This window comes from Hemicordylus capensis, chromosome 3 (assembly GCF_027244095.1).
Source record: "Hemicordylus capensis ecotype Gifberg chromosome 3, rHemCap1.1.pri, whole genome shotgun sequence".
Lineage (NCBI taxonomy): Eukaryota > Metazoa > Chordata > Lepidosauria > Squamata > Cordylidae > Hemicordylus > Hemicordylus capensis.
The window spans coordinates 115,610,522-115,633,417 of NC_069659.1; the positions used below are offsets into that span (position 1 = coordinate 115,610,522).

General features: G+C 41.0%; 1 protein-coding gene across 10 annotated transcripts in view; it reads left to right on the plus strand.

Moving 5' to 3' along the window:
- The window catches only part of CTPS2 (CTP synthase 2), a 161,934-nt gene that overhangs the window by 49,707 nt on the left and 89,331 nt on the right, over nucleotides 1-22,896 (plus strand). For 9 of the 10 annotated variants that reach the window (XR_008319739.1, XM_053310854.1, XM_053310855.1 and 6 more), the window contains exons 5-7: nucleotides 2,053-2,169; nucleotides 15,528-15,611; nucleotides 17,265-17,345. Coding sequence is in view for 9 of the 10 variants with exons in the window: in XM_053310854.1 (XP_053166829.1) it covers nucleotides 2,053-2,169; nucleotides 15,528-15,611; nucleotides 17,265-17,345 (282 nt within the window). In the remaining variant the exon portion in view is untranslated. The remainder of the gene's footprint in view (nucleotides 1-2,052; nucleotides 2,170-15,527; nucleotides 15,612-17,264; nucleotides 17,346-22,896) is intronic. The other variant, XM_053310850.1, reaches the window with a different exon arrangement.

A 22,896-nucleotide genomic window follows, 5' to 3' on the forward strand; every position in this document is an offset into this window, starting at 1 on the left:
CCACTTGGGACCTTAATGTATTCCTCACAACCCTAACAAAGGACCCTTTTGGACCACTTGCTTCTGTTTCCTCGAAGTTACTTACTTATAAGGTTTTGGTTTTTTTTTTGTTTTTGATAGCAATAATCTCAGCATGCAGAGTTTCTGAGCTAGGAGCCCGTTCTGTGCATAAGGAGCTTTGTTTGTTTTTTCCTGACAACGGGCTCTTGAGAACTGATACCACCTTTTCCCCAAGGTAAATTCATTTTTTCATAGGGCTCAGGAGCTCATGCTTTTGTCCCAATCCAAATTCAGATAAGGAAAGGGCATGGCACTCATTGGATGTGGGTAGAGCTGTTAGGATCTATATGAGACGCACTAAGAGCCGGGTCTCACGATCTGTGAGACCCGGTTTTGTCAAAACTGTGGGGAGAGCGGGCTAAGCCCGCTCTTCCCGCAGACAAGCGTGCAGGGAGCCCTGGGCGGCCGGATTGGCCGCCCACATGATGGCTGGCTCAGAGACGGAGCCAGTGGGGGCTGGGGAGCTCGGGGGCCGCGCGGCCCCCGGACGCCCCAGTATGCCCTGCGCAAGCGCGCAGGGCATACTGAGGAGACCCCCGAGCCGGGAGGCTGCTTTTAAGTAGTTAGCCCGGGTTTGCGGAAACCTGGGCTAAGAGGTGGGCTACAGGAGTGGGTTAGCCGCTCCGGAACCACCAGGCTTGGCTGCGAGCACGGTGATTCTAACGATCAAAAAAATTGGGCTAGGATTTTCCTAGCCCGATTTTTGTGATCATAAGAATAGCCCCTAAGTCTCTGTGGTGCACTGAGTCCCTCTTTGTGTCATTTTGTGACTGCTCTTTGGGCACAAGGTTTCCAGTTATTCATTAACTAGATGGATTTGTAAGGGTATCAATTTGGCCTATACTTCTCAAGGCTGGTCCCCGCCTTTGGGGGTTCTGGCTCATTCCACCAGGAGCGCGGTAAGTTCAGCAGCGTTGACCACTTTAGCGCCTTTGTCTGATATCTGCAGGGCAGCTACCTCATTCTCGGTATTTACCTTTATTAGACATTATAAAATCCAGATGCTGCTAGGAGAGGAGAGCTGGTCTAGGAGAGGAGAGCTGGTCTTGTGGTAGCAAGCATGACTTGTCCCCATAGCTAAGCAGGGTCTGCCTTGGTTGCATATGAATGGGAGACTTGATGTGTGAGCACTGCAAGATGTTCCCCTCAGGGGATGAAGCCGCTCTGGGAAGAGCAGAAGGTTTCAAGTTCCCTCCCTGGCTTCTCCAAGATAGGGCTGAGAGAGATTCCTGCCTGCAACCTTGGAGAAGCACTGCCAGTCTGTCTAGACAATACTGAGCTAGATGGACCTATGGTCTGACTCAGTACATGGCAGCTTCCTATGTTGGTATCTGTGAATGTATCTTTTGGGAGGTGTGTTTTACAGTGCGTGGTGCCTATTTAAAAACCAGACTCTCCTGCTCATGGGATTTCAGGGGCTCTGGCAGGTCCCATCAATCACGAGGAGACATTCCCGCACTGAGGGAGAATGGTGCATTGGCACTTACCTGAACGTTCATTCTCCTCAGTGGTAGGAGTGTCTCCTCTCTTCCCTCGTTCGTCTGGCTCTATTTTCTCTTTTCTGTCCTGTTCTGTTGGGCAGTTTCTTTTCTGGGTGGTCCGTCTACCTGGGGCGTTGTGTTAGCCCTAGGGCAGTTACCTTGGGGTTTTCCCCTTTCCCCTGGGAGTTGTTTAATGCATTCCTTTGTTGGCACTCTTTTGTCTGTTCTTGTGGCATTCCATACAGTGTTTTTCCTAAGGAGTTACCTTTTGTCGCACCAAAGTGTATATTTTACAGGGCTTTGAATTCTGGAGTCTTTGGGGGTGGATCCTCTGATGGAGCTCTGTGTGCTGAAAGCTTATTAACCCTGTCTCCGGGCAGGTGGGAAGATCAACCTGTCAATCATGAGGAGCCACTCCCTACCACTGAGGAGAACGAACCTTCAGGTAAGTGCCAACGCACCATTTTCCTTTTCTTTTCTCAGCTGGTTAATTATAGGCATTCCTTTTCAGTTGGGTGGAACTATTGGAGATATTGAAGGAATGCCTTTTGTGGAAGCTTTCCGACAGTTTCAGTTTAAGGCCAAAAGAGAAAACTTCTGCAATATCCACGTCAGCCTTGTACCACAGGTAACTTCTCTTGATATTGGGGTTTTGTTTTGGGGGTGTTTTGGGTTTGTTTGTTTTTTTGCATTTAAACCTTGAAGATATTTTAAAATATTGCTTTAAAAGTAAGGAAGAAATAAAGCATTCATTGTAGAAATCCAAGGTCTGAAATCTTTAATGGCTTTTAAAAGAGCCCTGAAAACAGACTTTTCCTAGGCTGACCACTGGTGACTTTTAAATGGGTTTTGAACTATTTTATCTTTTTATTTTTAATAAATAAATATAACTCAGAGATTGACCTGGAGTTCGAGAAGCAAATCAGAAAGGATTCAGAGAGAGACAGAGCTGTAATAATGGGTGGCTTCGATTACCCTCACATAAACTGGGCAAATTCATGTGCAAATTCATATGTGGATATTGCAGAGAGGTAATACAGAGAGGTATTGACAAATTTCTAGACATCCTAAATGACTGCGCCTTAGAACAGTTGGTCACAGAACCAACCAGAGAGAAGGCAACCTTGGGCTTAGTCCTGAGTGATGCCAAGGACCTTGTGCGAGATATCAGAGTTGTAGAACTATAGGGGAACATTGACCATAGTGTGATCCAATTCAGCTTATATGCGAGTGGAATATTGCCAAGGAAGTCCCAATACAGATGTGCTGGACTTCAGAAGTGGAAACTTCTAAAAAAAAAAGAGGGGACTGGTAAAAAGGAAGTTGAAAGGGTAAGTCAGGAGCGTCCAGTCATTCCAGGAAGCATGGAACCTATTCATAATCACAATAATAGAAGCTCAGTTGGAATGTATACCAAGAAAGGAGGAAAGGTACCACCAAGACACCAGCATGCCTAACAAGTAAAGTCAAGGAAGCTATAAAAGGGAAGAAGACTTCCTTCAGAAAATGGAAGTCCTGCCCAAATGAAGAGAACAGAAAGGAACATAAACTCTGGCAAAGGAAATGCAAGGAGACAATAAGGGATGCAAAAAGAATGTTTGCGGAGCATATAGCTGGAAGTGTCAAGGGGAATAACAAACACTTCTTTAAATATATCAGAAGCAGAAAACCTACCGGGGAGGTGCTTGGATCCTTAGATGATACGGTCACGAGAGGGATTGTTAAGGAGAATAAAGAGATTGCAGAGAAGCTGAATGAGTCCTTTGCATCCATATTCACTGTGGAGGATGCTGACCATCTGCCCACTCCAGAATTAAGCTTCTCAGGCTTGGAGGCTGAAAGAACTGTGCAAATTTGTGGTGACGAAAGAGGGTATTCTAAACTGTCTTGAAAAACTAACAACTAACAAATCAGGTCACGATGGCATCCACCCAAGAGTTCTGAAGGAATTCAGATGTGAAATTGCTGATCTCCTTACTAAAATATGTAACTTGTCCCTACAATCATGCTCTGTAGCAGAGGCCTGGAAAGTAGCCAGTGTAACTCTGATTTTTAAAAAGGGATCCAGGAAAATCCCTTAAAAAGGGATCTGGGAAATTACAGGCCAGTTAACCTCTGTCCCAGGTAAACTGATGGAAAGTATACTTAAGGACAAAATTGTTAAATGTATAGAAGAACAAGTCTTGCTGAAGAAGAACCAGCATGGCTTCTACATGGGCAAGACTTGCCTCACTAACCTTTTGGAGTTCTTTGAGAATGTCAGCAGGCATTCTGACACTCTGACTTAATTTTTAAAAACAAGGTTTTTTTAAAAATGTAGGAAACAAAAAAACTCTATCAAAAAAAACCCTGAATTAAACAGCACCTACCCACCCACTCCACCCACAATACCATGACAATACAATACAATGTGGGGGGCAACTAATGGTGAACCTGTAAAAACAAGGAACAACCTGTAAAAACAAGAGACAACTTGTTAAAAAAAGACACAGGAAAAAATACCTCCCCAAACCCAAACAAGAAAGGAGGCCCTGTTTAATGAAAGCTAAGGACAAAGGCACCAAAAAGAAAGGCAGAATAGGGAACCTTCTGGCAACCCACACAAACAAACAAACAAATTAAAACAGAAACACTGAATGAAATAAAATGAAAAGCTGGTGGGGAAAAATGTGCTGGGGAAATGGGGGGGGGAAGGAAGGGTGGGAAAGAGGAGAGAGGGGAAGCAGCCCCCCCACTGGACTCTGGAGCATGCTGTGTGCTAAGCACAGCAGGAAAAGATTAAAAAAGAAAAGCATCTGCTCCAGAAAAAACAAGGACCCCCCCCCCTCCCAATAAAACAAATTAGGCTGCTGAGCTGAGGACTCTTCAACTCAGCTCAGAAAAGCAGCAGCCAGTCAGTAAAAAAGCAAGAAGGAATTAAGGGGGCAGGGGTGTGTGAACAAGGGGGAAATGAGTCAGAGATGTCTCTCAGGCCAAAAGGGCCTGTGGAGCCCCTCACCCCCTGGCAGTGGGCACAGAGGAGGAGAGGAGAGGAGAGAGACAGTCAGTCACTCACTCACTCAGGAAAAAAAATCCAGCAGCGACAGAAACACACACACACTCAGCCAAGGAAAATCACTTTGAAGGAGGGGGAGTTGGGGAAGGTAAAAAAACCAAAAACAAAAAACAGACAGAGGGGACTGGGGAGACCTCACCACCAGCACAGAGGCAGACAAGCAGACAACACAAGAAGCCAGAGCCAGACTCTCCACCAGCAGTAGTCAGCAACAGCAAGCAGCAAGAGTGATTTTTGCAAGGCCAGGGCTTGCCTTTAAATAAAACTTGAAACTCCCTCCTTTGGGAGCCCCCACCTTTGCCCTCCCCCATGGCCAATAGAGTGCCAGTTCTTGGCACTACTGGAAAACCTACCAGAGAGCCAGAGACATCTGGCCAATCAGTGCTCAGTAAATGAAATCAAGGGAGACAAATGACACAAAATGGCCACTAGCACCTAAAATGGAGGTTCGAGTCTGTTTGAACCGAACCAGCCATGATTGGTTCAAACTCAAACCAGCATTGCCAGTGCAATGCCCTGTTTGGTCTGACTTCAAACCTTCAAATCAAACTGGTTTGAATTCGAACCTGTTTGCATACCCCTAGTAAGAAGTGGAGTCCCTCAGGGATCATTACTGGGACCAATTCTCTTTAACTTGTTCATAAATGATCGAGAAGTTGGGAAAACCAGTCAAGTGGCCAAATTTGCAGATGACATGAAACTATTTAGGTTAGTGAAATCTAAAGCACATTGTGAGGAGCTCCAGAAGGGTCTCTCCAAATGGGGCGAGTGGGCAACAAAATGGCAAATGCGGAGAAGCAAAATGGCGTTCAGAATGAAAACACCTGACTAATTAGTAGTCAGGGATTTCATCTACTGTTTGGTCCTAAAACCTTCCATCAGCTGGATGGAGGTCGGTATGTGTGCAGGGCTTGGTCCCCCTTCTGGAGGTGTGGGGCCAGGGGCCCGCCAGACCCTGAAAAGTCTGGGAAACCCTGGATGAACACCTGGAGAGACCTATCTGCAATCATCGGGCTGAACGGGAAGAGGCATTTCCACCGCCCAGTAACAAACGACCTGCTATAAATCCTTTTCCTGCTCTAATAAATCTCTGAGATGACTACGGTGAGTTTTTCAGATCTATGGTTTTTTTACTCTCAACTTTTGCTTATTTTTTTGCTATCTTCTATTTTGAATCCTTCTATGGACTTTGCCAGAGAGCTCAGCATTCCAATGCTATTAGCTTTTAGTTTTGCTTTGAAGAATCCTTTTAAAATGTTAAAGGCTACAGCAATTAATTATTTTATCTTGATCTTTAATTTACATGTAATCTGTCGGAGATTATCATGAATTTTGTATTTTCTGAGAACCCCCCTTGAACTTTTCAGCAAAAAAGTGTGACATCTGCAATGGAGAAGAGGAATGGTGAAGTTGATTGGATTGGAGAGAAAAGCAGCTCTTTCATGGGTCTTTTTAAAACTGTCCTGCAATGCCACATATTTACACATTTAACCAGCTTAAGTTTTACTTACGAAGTCCCAACTAGAAAGACTTAGTTTATCTGCGTTTGGGAGGATTTGCCTGGCAGATCTTCCTTGAATTTATAGTTCCTTCTGTTTGCACAGCTGACAAAGTGTTTTATGGCTGGACAATTATCTTCCTATTACCAACCATCTGAAGCTCTGACTGGGGAAATGAAAGTGACTGGTGAGAACTGGCTGACTGTTTCGGCAGAGGAAAAGGAGGACTGTTTTCCTATGTTCTATCTCTCTTAGTGGAATCAGGACTTCTCGGTTTTTTGTAGTTCAATACCACTGATGGAACTGCTGTTCAATCACAGTTAATGTCAATTAGCATTTTGTATCGGGATCTTGACTTTATTTGAAGAATTTCTAAACTTGTTACTCAGCTGAGTTGGAGTGATGATGGTTTTTTATTCTGGTGTTGCAACCATGGTACTTTTTGTTAAACACAGGGAGGGGAAATTGGTATGGGAGAAGACTGTTAAGTGGTGTTTCACTTTAAGATAATTTAAGAAGATTTTACAAAAAGGGGTCTTTTAAAGTATCTAAATCTTATTTAAAAGTTTATTTGCTTTGGCTATATGTCTTTTGGGTGTGTCCTAGGCAGAACTACTTGGTTTTTGGATAGGTAGCCACGGTGAGATTTACGCAGAAAGATTCTAACTGAAGGAATTTTACTGTATAGAAATTTGATAACCCTTTGTTCCCAGGCATAGAAGTTAAAGTCCAGGCACTGTTTATTAGTCTCCCCCTAAATGAGAGTGTCCTTGGACACTGGTTTTAAGATTTGATATTAACCCTATGTTATGTGAGTCAGCTGAGATGTTTACCAGCTTTTCTTTCTTTCTGTCTTTGTGCTGGGATAAATGAAAAGCTTGATATTTTTAGTGATGTATCTATCAGTATTTTATTTCTCTTTGCTGATATATTTTCAATATAATGGAATTATCTTTTCTCTTTTATTTCTCTTTCCCCCTGAGCTTGTCCCCCCCCACCCCGCTCTCTCTCTTTCTCCTTTTCTCTCCTTTTTGAGGTCTCCTTTTCCTCCGTTGTGGCTCCTTTTCTTGAGATATTTGACTTATTTAGGGTTCATATATAGGTTTTAGAGTATAATTAAATATTATACCTTTTTATTGTATTTCAATGTATTCCCTGTGTTAATTGTTCCCTTTTTCTTTCTTTTAACCATTAAGATTTAGGGAACTCTATATAGGGGTTTAGCATTGAAATAACCTACTCAGAAACTGAGATTTTTTTTCGAATGTTCCAATGATTTAAGGAACTGCTGTATACCTTTATGGAAGAAACGATAATTAATGTAACTAAGTTAGGGTTTCAAATATAGGTTTTAACTTTGAGTATAATTCAATATTATACCTCATTAATCAGCCTTTCAGTTAGGGGGCTCTATATAATGGTTTGAAACAGATAATAACCTAATTAGGAAATGGGATGTTGTATGATAAACCCGATAGTTTTAATGACTTAAGGAATTGTCACAGATTTTTGTCCTTCGCTTCTTTATGTTTCTCTTTTGCCTTTCATAGAAGAAATGAGATATATTAAGAATGGGGGAATTTTAAGTTTAAGGCATAAGATTATTGGCACTATTTTATTATATGATATTATAGCTTTAAAAAGACTACGTATCGAGATATTTTATTTGGAAAGCTCAGTGTCTGACTTTTTGGTACTCTTGAGTCTTGGTTTGAACAATTTATTAGTTTCTAGTTGAAACCAAATTTCAACTTTTTAAAAAATATATACCTTTGTCATATCTATTTTCTTCTTCTTCTCAGTATCTTTTTTCACTTTCATTTCCTCCTATGGGCTTTTACTGGTTGTTATGAAAACTGTATAATGATAACTGTTGAATGAACTGCTTGTGATGCAAACAGTCAGAAGGAAACTGAGAAGGACTACATGTATGTACGGGGAGAGATCTCGGTGTCATAGCTTGATAGCCTATTCTCCCAGTGGTGGGTTATAGAGACCAGTTTTGGCTCAAGTTAGTCTGTCTCTTCATGAAAGAATATCTTTCCATTTATCTCTCCTTTTTTTTTGTTTGCTAAATGAAGAATAGGGCTGCTGAAGGTTTAACTGGTTTCTGTCACTTGCATATCTGGGGACAAGATGGGAATTTTGATTATAAAATATTGGTGGATATGTGGTTCCGTATTTACAATATATGTACCTTTTACTTATGGGAGAATTTGTGTTTTAATGCTTACATTTTCTTCTCCATTGAATTTTTATGTTTTAAATCGTTGTTTTAAGGCCAAGGTGAGAGTTCTATGGGAGGTTTGAGGTTCATTTTTCTCTCTGATGATTGGATTTAGTTTTTAGACGTACCCCCTATTTCTTACAGATTATCTTAACTCATTCAAGTATACTTAAATATTATTACTCTGCACAAGTCTTTTTTCCTTTTCTTTTGCTTTCGTTGTTGTGGATGAGTCATTGCTCTAATTCATGTATGATTATGTCAACCTCAGAGATGTAACCAGTCTTATTTCTATTACGAATAAAACCAAAAATTCTATTTTTTAAAAAATGGCAAATGTGGTTCAATGTAAGCAAGTGTAAAATGATGCATATTGAGGCAAACACCTCCCCCCCCCGCCACACACTTCACATTTACTCTGATGGTGACTGGCCAGGAGCGATATATTGGGGTCATGGTGGACAGCTTGTTGAAAATGTGGACTCAGTGCGCAGCAGCTGTGCAAAAGACCTAATTCCATCACTAGGAAGGGAATTGAAAATAAAAATGCTAATATTATAATGCCCTTGTACAGATCTCTGTGTGGCCACATTTGGAGTACTGCATGCAGTTCTGGTCACCATATCTTATGAAGGACATTGTAGAACTGGAAAAGGTGCAAAAGAGGGCAACCAAGATGATCAGGGGCTTGGAGCACCTTCTTCAAGAGGCAAAGCTACAGCATCTGGGACTTTTTAGTTTGGAGAAGAGGCGACTATGGGGGGATATGGTTGAGGTGTATAAAGTTATGCATGAAGCAGAAAGTGTGGACAGTAAGAAATTTTTCTCCCTCTCTGAGGTCATCCCATGAAACTGAAGGCTGGGAAATTTAGGACCGACAAAAGGAAGTACTTTTTCACACAGTGTGCAATTTATCTATGGAATTCTCTGCCACAGGATATGGTGATGGCCACTAGCTTTGATGGCTTTAAAAGGGGCCAAGACAAATTCATGGCGGACATTTCTATCCAAGGCTATTAGTCGGGTGACTATAGGCCTCCTCCAGCCTCAGAGACAAGATGCCGCTGAATAACAGTTGCAGGGGAACCAGAGCAGGAAAGAGGGCATGACCTCAGCTCTTGCCTGTGGGCTTCTCAGAGGCATCTAGTGGGCCACTTGTGAAACAGGTTGCTGGACTAGATAGGCTTTGGTCCTCTAGCACGGCTGTTTTTATGTTCTTATGTTATTGCTTAACTGTTTTAATTATTTTTCTGTTTTATAGTAATGTAATCTGCCTAGAGTCATTTGGATTGGCTGTATTAATACATAAATAAAATAGTTATTGAGTTATGTTAAGCCATGTGGATTAAAAAAAAGTTGCTGCCACATGTCTATCTTATTCTCACATTTTAAAAAAAGCTGTAATTGTTTCTAAGGATTTCTTAATCTAAGTTTTCATTTCACTTCATGTCACAACCTATCCTGAAGGTTTTGGATTTTAACAATATGTATTAAAGTATATTTTTAAAGTATATTTTAAAAGTATATTTAAAGTGATCAAATTGAATTTAAAATAACCTAATGTAAATTATGTACTGCTTCTGAAGATATTCATTATAGTCTGAGGGACTGTTTGAATTCTATACAGAGAAGTGTAGTAAAGGTCCATGTTAAACTATATTTTCATTCAATGAGAAAATGAAGTGTACAGTTCTTACATTCATTATAGATGTTCTGTTCATGCAGTTCTAGGAAATCATTGAACCAGAGAACAGCTGCTTAAAGTGTCAAGTCAAGTTCCCTATTTTATCTTTTTCTGTCATGTTTGAGTTTTTTTAATGTTTTTATTAGTATTATAAACCAAAACATAAGAAAAATACATTAGTGTTAGTTTAATCTAGAAAGTCCTTAAGCAGGCACCAGTAGCTATCAGTAAAGAATCTTGAACCCCTCAAGGGAAAACTAAAAAAGAAAAAGTCTGCCCCAGCATGATTGATCATCCTACTATCAGGCAGTCTAAAGAGGAGAGAACTAACCAACGCAGAGTGAGACATCCCCAATGCTCTGTGGTTTGAGCACCACAAGCTCAAAAAATGGTATTAAGTATTAATGATTAGATTCTGTATTATATAGGAGAGAGAGTATAAGTTCCCTTGCTCTAATTTTGTCCTACATCTGATTTGAGACCTGTGTAAATTATAATAAGAAAAGAAATTTATTTGAAAACTTTCATTAAGTGGGTTAACTGAGTCTTATAATGTGTATGTTTAATAAAATATGTTTTGTTGTGTATTATTCTTTAATACTAAGCAAAAAGGAAATTTCTAAAAAACCTTGGATCTCCTAGTCTTTTCTGTCCCAGCTGCATTAAATGAGAGATATAGTATACAGTGTGGTGTAGTGGTTAGAGTGCTGGACTAGGACCGGGCAGACCCGAGTTCAAATCCCCATTCAGCCATGATACTAGCTGGGTGACTCTGGGCCAGTCACTTCTTTCTCAGCCTAACCTACTTCACAGGGTTGTTGTGAGGAGAAACTTAAGTATGTAGTACACCGCTCTGGGCTCCTTGGAGAAAGAGCGGGATATAAATGAAAATAATAATAATAATGTTAAGCTGATGGACTGAGAAAATCTTGAATGATAAAAGGACATCCATGATTCTAGCCAAACCAAAAATGAATTCAGAGAATTTTAAATTCCTTGTTCTATCAGACCAGATAACTGGTTTACAACAGGAACCTCAGCAGCAGACTTCACCAGCAAAGTGCTATACTCTGAGTAGGCTTCCCTGAAGCCTGAACTTGGCAGGCCCCAAGCAAGCCAGGAAGGAGGCAGGCAGAATTCTCTGCAGCAGCAGACCCTCTGCCCAGACCATCCAGCACAGCTTTTGCCATGTAGACTGTGAATTCCTTTTTGTGGTAACCACCCCCCACCCCGGGTATATAGGGATCTGCTTGCCATAGGGCTTTGATATTGGGGGGGAGACTGAGAAGTCTCTGAATATTTAATTTAAAACAGATTGAAAAGTTTGCTGGCTTTAAAAACAAAAACTATCTAAAAAGGCCTATAAGTGGCTTGTTTCATGGCAGAAAATTACAAAAACTTCTGGAACAAACAATATTATATTCATTCATTCATTCATTTATAAATGCACTTATGTTCAAGCTGTTTTGCAACCCAGAAGGTCTGAGTGAGAACTGTGAAGCATGTGTTGTGCTTTTATTTTGTTTTGTTTTGTTTTGTTTTGTTTTGTTTTACTTGTGTGTGAACTGCTCTCCAATAACCCGCAGGGACTTCAGGGTAAATCTGGCCAACATGTGAATGCAGCACCTTCATTCCAGAGGAGATGAGTATTAAAGGGCTTTAAAAGCCTTGTGTGAAAAACCTCCTGGAATCAAACTTTCTTGAATTTACTGAATTCTGAGAAAACATACATAGGCTCACACTGCGTGGTTGAAAGTCTCCTTTGCTAATCTGCAGCAAGGGGCCATTTTAATAATTAGTGTTTCTAGTGTGTTCTAGGCATTAAAAGTAGCACAAGTATATAGTACTCAATGTATATCGCTATATATTATGAAGTGTGTGTGTGTGTGTATTCAGTGAAATGTATTTCCAGGCAGCATACTTATTTTGAAATATCAGACTTAAATCCTTGGGGGCCTGGGGTGTGTGGAGACCCTGGACTTTGAAGGGCTGGAAACCCATTTTAAAATCTCATCTTGGCCCATTCCAACCTTGCTATGCCCCTGGCGGAATAGATACATATGTATTGATCACTACACATGGGTTTCTGCACAACACCTGTACAGAAGAAACTCCTTAGGTTAAGACTTTGAATACTGAGGTTATTCCAGTATTAAACCCTATGTGGAACTCCCTAAATAATGTTTGATGGAGAAAAGAAAAAAAGGAGGAACAATACAGGGAGTACATTGAAGGGAATACATTGAACACAGAGAATACATTGAAGAGCCAATTAATGAGGTATAATATATACTTATACTCTAAGTTAAAACCTATAGATAAATAAATAGAACCTTGAATTAATCACATATCTTGAAAAGCCAAAGAGAAGGAAAGAAGCATCAAAGAAAAAAGGTGGAAGTCAGCCTTAAAATCTTTGAGGCTTTGAGAATCTTTCCACTCACCCAACAAAGCGTTAATTTGAAATCTTAGAAACAGTGTCCAAGGACATTTTCTCATAGGGGATAGACAAAGCCATGTCAGTACTATAGCTATAATGTGCCTGGGGGAAACGGTTATCAAGTTTCTACACAGAGAAATCCCGCCAGTTGAAATCATTCCGTGTAAACCTCACCATAGCTGTAATTCCAAAAGCCAAATAGTTCTATTAATACACACACAAAAGGTAAACAACTGAACCATGTAAACTTTCAAATAAAATTAAAGCTTTCAGGTCTGTTCTGATAGAGTCTTCTAAATTTATCTTAAAGTGAAACACATCTTAACTGTCACTCCCCATACCAGTTTCCCCTCCCAGTCTTTAACAAGATCAACATTCAGAAAAAATGAAAAGAATGAGGAATAATAAATCTTCATCACTCCAGCTCAGCCAAGTAGCAAGTATGGGATTTCTTCAAGGTAAAGTCAAAGTCTCAACAAACTCCTTCCCGACACTTTCATTTCCCCAGTCAGAGCTTAGATAGTTAATAGTGAAAGGGTGATTGTTCAGCCATAAAACACTTTGTCAGCCGTGCAAACAGAAGGAACTGTAAATAGAACTATTAATTCAGAGCAAATCAGAGTCGGATCCTCCCAGAAAGCAGGTAAACAGATTTTTTTCACATAGCGCTTTGTAAGACAAACATAGGCTGGTTAGATATGTGGCTTTGCAAAACAATAAAATGAAAAACCAGATCAAAAGAGAAAAAAGAGGCCATTCTTCTGTTCAAGTCTATCTTCTCCATTCTTCTTCTCCATTGCAAGTACTTGTCTGCCGGAAAGTTCAAGGTGGGGGTGGGTGGGTCACAAAGAGTTTAAAATGAAAAGAGAGAGAAAAAACCCATAATAATCTCCAACGAATGCTGTGAATAGTTTAGAATACAAGATTAAAATAAGAAATAAGTAATTGCTGGAGTATCAGACATTTTAAAAAATTCTTTGAAGCAAAACTGAAAGCTGTTAGCATTGGAATACTGAGATCTCCAGCAAAGTAAAGATAGCAGAAAATAAGCAAGAGCTATCAATAAAAAAAAGCCGTAGATCTGCCAAACTCACAGCCGTGGACATCTCAGAGATTTATTAGGAAAGATAAAGGGATAGAGCAGGTTGTCCGTAACTAGGCGATGAAATGCCTCTCTTCCTTCAGTCCGATGATTGCAGATAGGTCTCTCTAGATGTTCATCCAGGGTTTTCCAGACTTTTTAGGGTCTGAAGACCCCCTAGACTCCCACCTCTAGGAGGAGGACCGAGTCCCGCACACATATTGACCTCCATCTGGCCGATGGGAGGTGATAAGACCAAACGATTGTTGAAAGCTCTGATAGCTGGTTTAGTCAGGGGTTTTCATTCCGGATGCCATATTCTTCTCTGTCATGTTTGAAACGATGCAGTCATTGTTCCAGTTTCCCTCCTCCTTTTATGAGGTCATATCCACAACAGCATTCCCCTTTTCATTTAGTTTCTTTCTCTATGTTGCTGTTACATCAGAACAAGTGTCTTAGCCTGTGAAGTCAAGCCTGGCAAGTTGATTGGTTGCCTGCAAAATCTCCAGTCTTGCACAATATGACTGGAATCATTTCTGGCAAGCAGATGGCCTAAACCGTCTACTCTAAAGGAGAAAGAAAGACCTAGAAGAGCCCATTCCCGCCCCCACCTAGGGGTTGATTAGAGTGCAGGCTCTCAGATTGCTGTTTAAAAGGCCAGGGTGAGTTGCACTGTGAGGTTATTTACTCACAGGTAAGCACCTTCCCAAGCTTGTTTTAGGCAATGTTCCTCCTGTGACTTTGACTTGGATACAAAGAATCATTTCTGTGAGTGGAATACACTTTGACTGGCTTTTTCTTCTTCCTTCCATCCAGGGGTGTAGCTAGGGGAGAGGGGGCCAGTGTTGACTGCTCTCCCCGGTGGCCCCTTGGCGTGAGGGAGATAATGAAGAAAATAGGGAGGGGTCGAGCTGGAGTGCCCTCAGGAGCTTGTGGGCCCTGGTTCTTTGAACCCATCTGCTCAATTATAGCTACACTCCTGCCTACACCCAAGCTTAGTGTTGCACTGAACACCATCCTGGAAACTTCCTCCAACGTTCAGTGATATTGTTGGGAGGGCTGGGGCTACAGCATAAAATAGGTGGCCAGAAAGCCCATTGTGTGAGCAGAACTTCATGCTTGGTTCTTAGGATCTAGGTCAATTTGAGGTACTGTGTGGGAGAAAATGAGTGTCTCTTTAATAGGGTATGTAAATTATGGGGAGCAGGAGCAGGAGAGTGAAGTTGGAGCCCAACTGAGGGACACAGATAGGATGAAATGTTGTGTGCATTGGTTTCTCAATCCAGAATGTATTGTGGGGAAAACAGCAGGTATGGAATATCATAAGAACTGCTGCCTGCTAGATACACAGTATGTACAAAAGCCTTTGGAAAAGAAAAATGTCCTGAACTACTACATTTTTCTCTGCTAGCTTGCTGTACCTTAAACAAAATACATGTTTTTGTTTTATATATGTGGCATTTTTGACATACTGTATGCTTTTTCCCTGAGACTAGGGTTCCTGCTGTACAATCTGTTCATTTGTTATAAGTTGCACAGTCCCCTCATTTATCCTCAAGGCTATGTTTCTTTAGCAGAGAAAGATCAGATTTTCTTAACACTCAAATGACATATTTTTGTCACGTTGAAAATATGGTTCTTGTTCAGCATATATAGCTGCTGCTGCAGTGTAAATGTGGGAGCACTCATCCTGTTGTGTGTGTGTCTGTGTCTCAAACACACTCTTACAAGGCTATGCCCATTTCCCTCTTAGCAGTATTGTATTATTTTGTGAACCTTCCATTCAGTTTCAGTTTCATTAAGTTCTTTACCCCTCTCCTGTAGTGGTTTTTGTTGTTATTTCCAAGGATATTCTGTGTAGATAGGTTATTGGGCTGCTGCTACTAAAAATGCGATTTGTGGAAGTACAGTACACAACCAAAATGTAGTGGGGCAGGTTCTGACTAATTATGTAGAAAGGGCTTAGAATTCAGATATTGTATTCAAATGTTTATTTTCAGCCTAGTGCTACTGGAGAACAGAAAACGAAACCAACTCAGAACAGTGTCCGAGCTTTAAGAGGACTAGGTTTGTCTCCTGACTTGGTGAGTTTAAAATAAATAGATGGTTAGATTGATATAGTAATATTTGTGTTTTCAAGTATGTTCACATACATACATATATAAATATATCTTATTGAATTGTAAATACTGTAAATATATTTGTACAATCCTTACAGTACTCTGACTTTGATCTTATCTAAAAAGTCTAATTAATATTCTAACAAAACACTTGTGTAATGAATAACTTTGCACTAAAAATGACAAATTGGGAAATCTGGGGATTTGGAAAATTTGCACTCTTGTGCAAAAGTTCCTTTTAAAACAAATGAGGTATGTCATAGTTTGTGCAACGGTTGCATAAATGCCAGCATGCTTAGCACAACAGCTTTGCCCAAGTGCTTCAGGATATCATTTAGTGAGAGTGATAAAATCTGCAAATTTATGTTGTAAAGGAAAGCAAGTATAAGGAAAATTACATTTATAGCTGTTTTATCGATTTGAAAGAGATTACAGGTTAAAGAAAACTATTAACTAATGTAATAATAGCATATGCATATAATACTATTACTTCTCAGCCTTTTGCATGAGATCAAGTGTAGTATAATACTATATACTAAACAATTAAAATTTGGGGGCCAAACTAAACTCTCATGGAAACACATTTTTATAAGGCATGTTTCCAAATGGAAGTATCTCTTGTTTTACAAGAAGCAGCTGTAGGGGCTTGATCTTGATCAGGACCACAGTAGGGAGAAAGTTAACTCTTTATGCTTCTGTCCCAAATCACCACATAGTCCCCATTTTTTAATCTCTATGCACACAAATACATTGATACCCCTATTTCCATATCCCATTTTTATATACAATATAATACATTTTAATCCTGATTTTATATAAAGTAGGATAAATTATTAATCATAATTCTATCAAATACAGGAAGGCCTTGATATCTGCAGATTCATTATCCATGGATTCATGTGTCCGCGGTTGGATAAAAGATACTTGACCGGTATACATGGGGGGGGGAAGAAAAAATGTTGACCTCACGTATCTGTGGGTTGGGGTGGCTGGAAACGACCATGGAGGTCATTTCTGGCCATCATTTTGTGTTACAGAACCTCAAAATGGTTCCATTTTAAGAAAATAAAAAAAAACACCCCAGGTTTTTGGCTGATTGGGGGGCATTCTAGGCACAGCGCAACTCAGGGGGAGCAGGAAAGCATGGTAGGGAGCTTCTCCCTGCATTTGGCCAATTTTTGGTAATTTTAAAATCATTTTTCCAATGATCGGGAACCTATCCCCCACAATCCCATTGGCCCCAATGACTCAATATTCACAGTTTCCATATCCATGTTTGCAGCCGGGAATGGAACCCCTGCAAATCTCGAGGTCCTCCTGTATATATATTCATAATCGTAAGGGCCATAAACCTGTCATAATCTGATGGGAGGAGAGGTGTATCTTATCACTAATTTCTGTTTGTGTGCCGTGGGTTAGGCAAATGAGCCTAGGTGATCAAAGAACAAATAAGAACAACTTTTATTTCTTTAAGTTATTTGTTGAAAGTATAATATTTTTCCCTCTGTTAGGAAACAGTACAATTAAACCAGCCCCCCTTTTAAAAAAGTGGACAATGTTCTGTGACTTGTCATTTCACAAATGATGTTGCTCATCTGTACATATGTATTTTGGCAGATAGTCTGCAGAAGTGCTAAGCCTATAGAAATGGCTGTAAAAGAAAAGATCTCCATGTTTTGCCACGTGGAACCTGAACAGGTTTGTACTCTCCTTAACAACCACAGCTGTCCTCCTGTTTGTAATCCATTTCTAATTGTTTTTCAATTCATGTGAGGGACTAGATTCCTGATAATGTATAATGAAGCAAGCAGCAGCTTATTCAGGTGATTTCCCCCTCTCCCTGACTGTGAACTTGGGGAAAGTCCACAAACCATGAAAATAATAAAAGCAAAGAAAGTAGCTATACTTTTCAGAATTCTCTATTCTGTGATTTATAATAATATAATTAGTACAATATTATTATAAACAATATAATATTGCATGCTACTTACCTATTTTGCTAGTTACGTAGAAAAGTAGTAATTTAATCACTAGATAAACATAAACTCTCTATTGTGTTCCAGCAGAGGTCAGTGATCTTTGAGGTGATCCATGTTCCTTCACAACTTGTGGCTTTGAGCCTGTGCAGTAAGCCCTGCAGAAGAATCCTAGCTCCATGAGGTGCTCTTTGGCTCTGCCGAATTGCCCGTGTGGCATGACCATATTTTTGGTGGGAGAGCGCCTTCTTTTCAGTTCCTTCTCAACCACCATGCTACTTGCATCATGAAGGATTAGCTAAGTTAGTATCCCATTCTTGTGAAGAAGACATTTGCTTCATTATTCTGGCTTTGACTATAGACAGTTTCACCGTTTACCATCTGGATTTTGTTTTGGCTATGTTCTCTATCAGTAACGTTTCTGGCTTCAAACTACAGTCTGTTTCTGCTTTCCTACATTTTGGCATATGTTCTAATGGATGCTAAGAAAAGTTTTTAAAAGTGTGCCTCTTGTACAGTAATCCTTCCCTCCTCTGACAGGCATGATGAGTATCTAATTTGACTCGGAGAAAACCACAGTGTTAGACCCTTCAAAATTTGTTTGGCTTTCTCAAAGCAAACACATAAGAACAGGGAACTCCGTCACTGGGCTGCATTGTACAAAACCACACTCCCCCCCCACCACTCCAATGCTGAGGTCACTGCTTCCATTGACATTGATGGCATTGATGTAGACCGAATGTTGCTCCTCAGGCTTGAGGGTGACTTTGGGGGATTCATCCAAGTCTGGATCTCGAGCTACTCCTGCAGATGGAGAAGACTCGACTTTCAAGAAACCAGAGGTGCTCTCTAAGGCTGACAGATGCCGATACTATAAAAAAATGCAAACATCAAAGAAAGGACTTGCCAGGCTTGTCAAGCTCCAAGCAGTGCTGACTCTCGACATTGATATCTCGATCATCGATATCTATTGCATTGGCAGCAATGGTGTTGAAAGCGTCCCCACACATCCCTTTGCAATCGGCAGTGCAAGGGGACCATCGGAGCATACACAGCACTCCACAAGCTACCAGGACCTCGACATTGAGCGCATTACTGATGTCAACCTTGACACCAACAGCTGACATCAGGTCAGCCTTGACACTTCTAACCTTGACACTTGGCCTTCTTGTTGACCCAGCAAATAACATCGACAGCTACTGCACCGTCCATGGTCATCATGCCAACTTCAGTTTCCATGATGACATTGCCAAAATTAATGACAGTGTTGCCGGCCAGGATAGACTTCTCACTGGACATGTCTCTAGCTCATACAATCCATTCTTCCAGTAGGGGAAGACATCTTTGAAAGAGGCATTCCCAACTTTACAAGCAAAAACATTCTCAAGGAATCTAGAGTCTCTGATGGGATCCACAACCGCCACCCTATGAGGCTCTACATTCCGGGGCTTTTCTCTACTTGGACTAGTCAGCGATAAGGATTCTGAATCTGTCCCAGATCCTAAAACTCTTTCAGCATTCCCAGCAAGGGCAACTCCCCAATATTCTCTTTCCTACCCCTGGAGAGAAGGATACCAACATAGGAAGCTGCCATGTACTGAGTCAGACCATAGGTCCATCTAGCTCAGTATTGTCTAGACAGACTGGCAGTGCTTCTCCAAGGTTGCAGGCAGGAATCTCTCTCAGCCCTATCTTGGAGATGCCAGGGAGAGAACTTGGAACCTTCTGCTCTTCCCAGAGCAGCTCCATCCCCTAAGGGAAATATCTTACAGTGCTCAGACATCAAGTCTCCAACTCATATGCAACCAGGGCAGACCCTGCTTAGCTAAGGGGTCCAGACAGTCTGGCTACCACAAGACCAGCTCTCCACACTATCCCTGCATGACTATGGATTATTGGAGCCATTACTCCATGACTATGTACAATTCCTCCATGACTATGGACTATTGGAGCTCTCCAGTGCCCTGGACCCTAGCTACATAAGAGGTCTCAAATGATGCAGAGACCATTACTATCATACATCACCTGGGCTACCATATGACTTTGACAAGTATAGATTATGAAAATCAATGAAACTTAGAGGGAGGAGGCGTTGCCAGGGAGAAAGGACTCTCACCTTGTCCCATAACTGACTCCCCCTTCAAAAGGCCGAAGGTTCCAAATGCAGCTCCTGAAAAAGGAAACAATCGTCTCCAACTCCTATTCCTCACACTGAGACTGATCTGGACATGAAGGATAAAATTGAAAATCTGCTGTATGAGGAGGAAGGTCTTTTCAGCACACAGACCAATGAAACAATGGAAAGAATGAAAAGGTCCCAATACACGGCAAGAACTTGCACTTCAAGCCCTCAACAGCAAAGTTAGTCAAAAGTACAAGTCCTAGGGCCAGTGAAGATACCAATTTAAATAATCTGACAAAAGAGATTACAAAAAGTCTTTCAAATACAACCAGAAAAGACTATACAACCCAAAACAAAGATAGCAGGAAAGAGCGAAACCACAAGACCCATCTAAGCAGACTCTTTGACACTATTGCACAGGGATAAAATACACCCAATCTACTCCTACCTTAGAAGAAGAGATTCATTCATTACTTCAGAGGGGAGCAATACAACTGGTTGAAGAATGGTATATAAATGTTCGTCGTCGTAGTAGTAGTAGTAGTTCCTCTGGAGGACAGAGGGAAAGGATTCTACTTGAGATGGAGGCCTCTCTCCCATTATGGACTTGAGGCAATTGAACAAGTATGTGAATGTATAGAAATTCAGAATGATCTTGCAAGGCATTCTTTCCCTACTAGCAAGGGAAGAATGGTTTGTGACGCTCAGCCTGCAAGAAGCTTACTTCCACATGAGGATAAGGCTGAGACACAGAAAATACCTGAGATTTGCTCTGGGTTCCAGAGTCTTCCAGTGCATGGTCCAACCATTCAGACTCTCAGCAGTGCCCTGTGTCTTCATGAAGTGGTAAGCTCCATCATAGTACACCTGAGGACACAGGGCATCTCAATATTTCCCTATTTAAACAACTGGTTAGTGATGTCAGAGTGCCAGGACCCCATAATCTCTCACGATCACTACATCCTTGATCTCCTGGTTACACTAGGACTTAGTCTACTGGAAGAAATAGATCCCAAAAATGAATTCAGTTCATCTGAGCAGTTTTAGAACAGCTCTTTGGGCTGACTTCAGTTCATTGGAACAGCTCTTCAGACTGATTTCCCTTACAATAAATTCCACCTGAAAAAAGTCATTTTGAGGACAGGTCCATCATTCAAACCAAAAATGGTCTCTGGATTCTACTTAAAACAGGACATTGTATTACCCACCTTCTTCTTAAACTCTTCTCTGGAAAAATCCATGCACTCTTTGAATGTCAGGAGGTCTCATGGATAGGACAAAACTGTTCAGATAGATCAATAAGCTGTTCATATCCTATAAAGGAGAGAACAAAGGAGAATCTATTTCAAGACAGAGTCTGTCCCACTGGCTTGTAAAGTTTATCTTCATGTGTTACAACCAGCAAGGGTTGAAGCCCCGTTCAGAGAACAAAGCACATTCTGCTAGGGCTGTGGCCACGCCAGTGGCCCACATGTCAAGCATCAGTATGAAAGACATGTTCAGAACAGCTATGTGGTCATCAGATCTGCTCTTCATCAAACATTGTGCTGTGTACATCCACTCAGCGGCGAAGGCGAACTTCAGTCAGGTGGTACTAAAAAAGATGCTCTAACCATATTCTAGCACCCACCACCATCTAGGTGAGCTCTCTAAACACCCAAGTTGTGAGGGACCATGGATCACCTCAAAGATAAACAGGTTGCTTATCAGTAACAGGTGATATTTCTGGTGATCCATGTTCACTCACAACACCTGCCCAGCCCACCCCACTGCTAGGATACTTCCACAGTAATACCAGCTTACCTGACTTTATCAGTCCACATTCTTCACTTTTTGCAGCGACCAATCAGGAATTGAGGGAAAGGTGCTCTCCTGCCAAAAAGAAATCACCATGCGCACGATTAGACAGAGCCAAAGATCGCATCATGGAGCTTGGAATTCTTCCATGGTGTTTACTGTGTAGGCACAGAACCCCAAGTTGTGAGTGAACACTGATCACCAGAAAGTAGGAGTGTGCACGGACCGGTCTGGAGCCATGCAAATGGCCTCCAGACCGTCCGGAATTCGGCTGGTCCGGCGGTCCGGCACTTGGGGGAGTGTGGCTTTAAGAGCGGGGGGGGTTAGTACTTACCCGCCCCCGCCACTCTTCTCCCTCCGGCGCTGGACTTGGTTAAAACATTTTTGGGGCGGCAGAGTTCCTCCCTACCGCCCCTGCCCCCGTCGTTGTCTGAAATGGCTGAAAGCGCTCCCAAAGTTCCAAGAAGTAGAAGCTGGCGGTGGGCTTTGTATGTGGTCCCTTTGGGTTGTCCCCGAAACCATTATTTAAGATATTTGCAAAAATACTGGGCAAAGTTATTTTGACTGGAAAGTAGGCTAACAAACCAAAATCAATGGTTATGTCTAAACTAACCAATTTTGATTTATTCTAACCTGTTTCTTTGAAATAAATCAAGATCTGAAGCCCTTGTCAAGTCTTGGATTCAGATCTCAGTTACTTTCAAGTTACTGGTTAGAATAAACCAAGATCTAAACCAAGATGGATTGAATGTTATGACCACTCTTGGGTTGTTTTTAAATTCAGTCAGAAGTAGAATTCTTTTAAGGCTCACGTGAGTAGGGGAAACACAGCAGGTGCTCCCAGAATTCAGAGACATTATGTGGAACTAAGATTTAACTGTAATGTATGAACCAGCCTTTACACTGCAAGCCTTAGAGAATTAATTCCATTGAACTCAGTGGGACTTTCTTCCAAGTAAGATGCTTAGACTCTCACTGTACATAAATTAATCATAAGAAAGTAGTCAATTAAATAATCTGCGAAATCTGTATGCATTTGCATGTGAATAGATAATTTCAGGGCAGGGGGAGAATAATTCCTTTGTTGTACATAATGTCCTTAAAGATGGCATTATCTCTAATGACTGGAAAATGACTGGAAATAACTCTATCTCTATGACTGGAAAGGAAGAATGCTTCTTTTCAGATAACATCTGTTAGATGTAGTTTTCGTAAACATCTATTTTAAAAACAATTCAGTTTTTAGAGAAAATTAGAGCTATTTGATTAATGAATTAACATTTACTTAATGAACACATTAATGTTTTAAATTAATTATCTTTTTTCCTGGGAAAGCTATTTGGTGGCATTATAT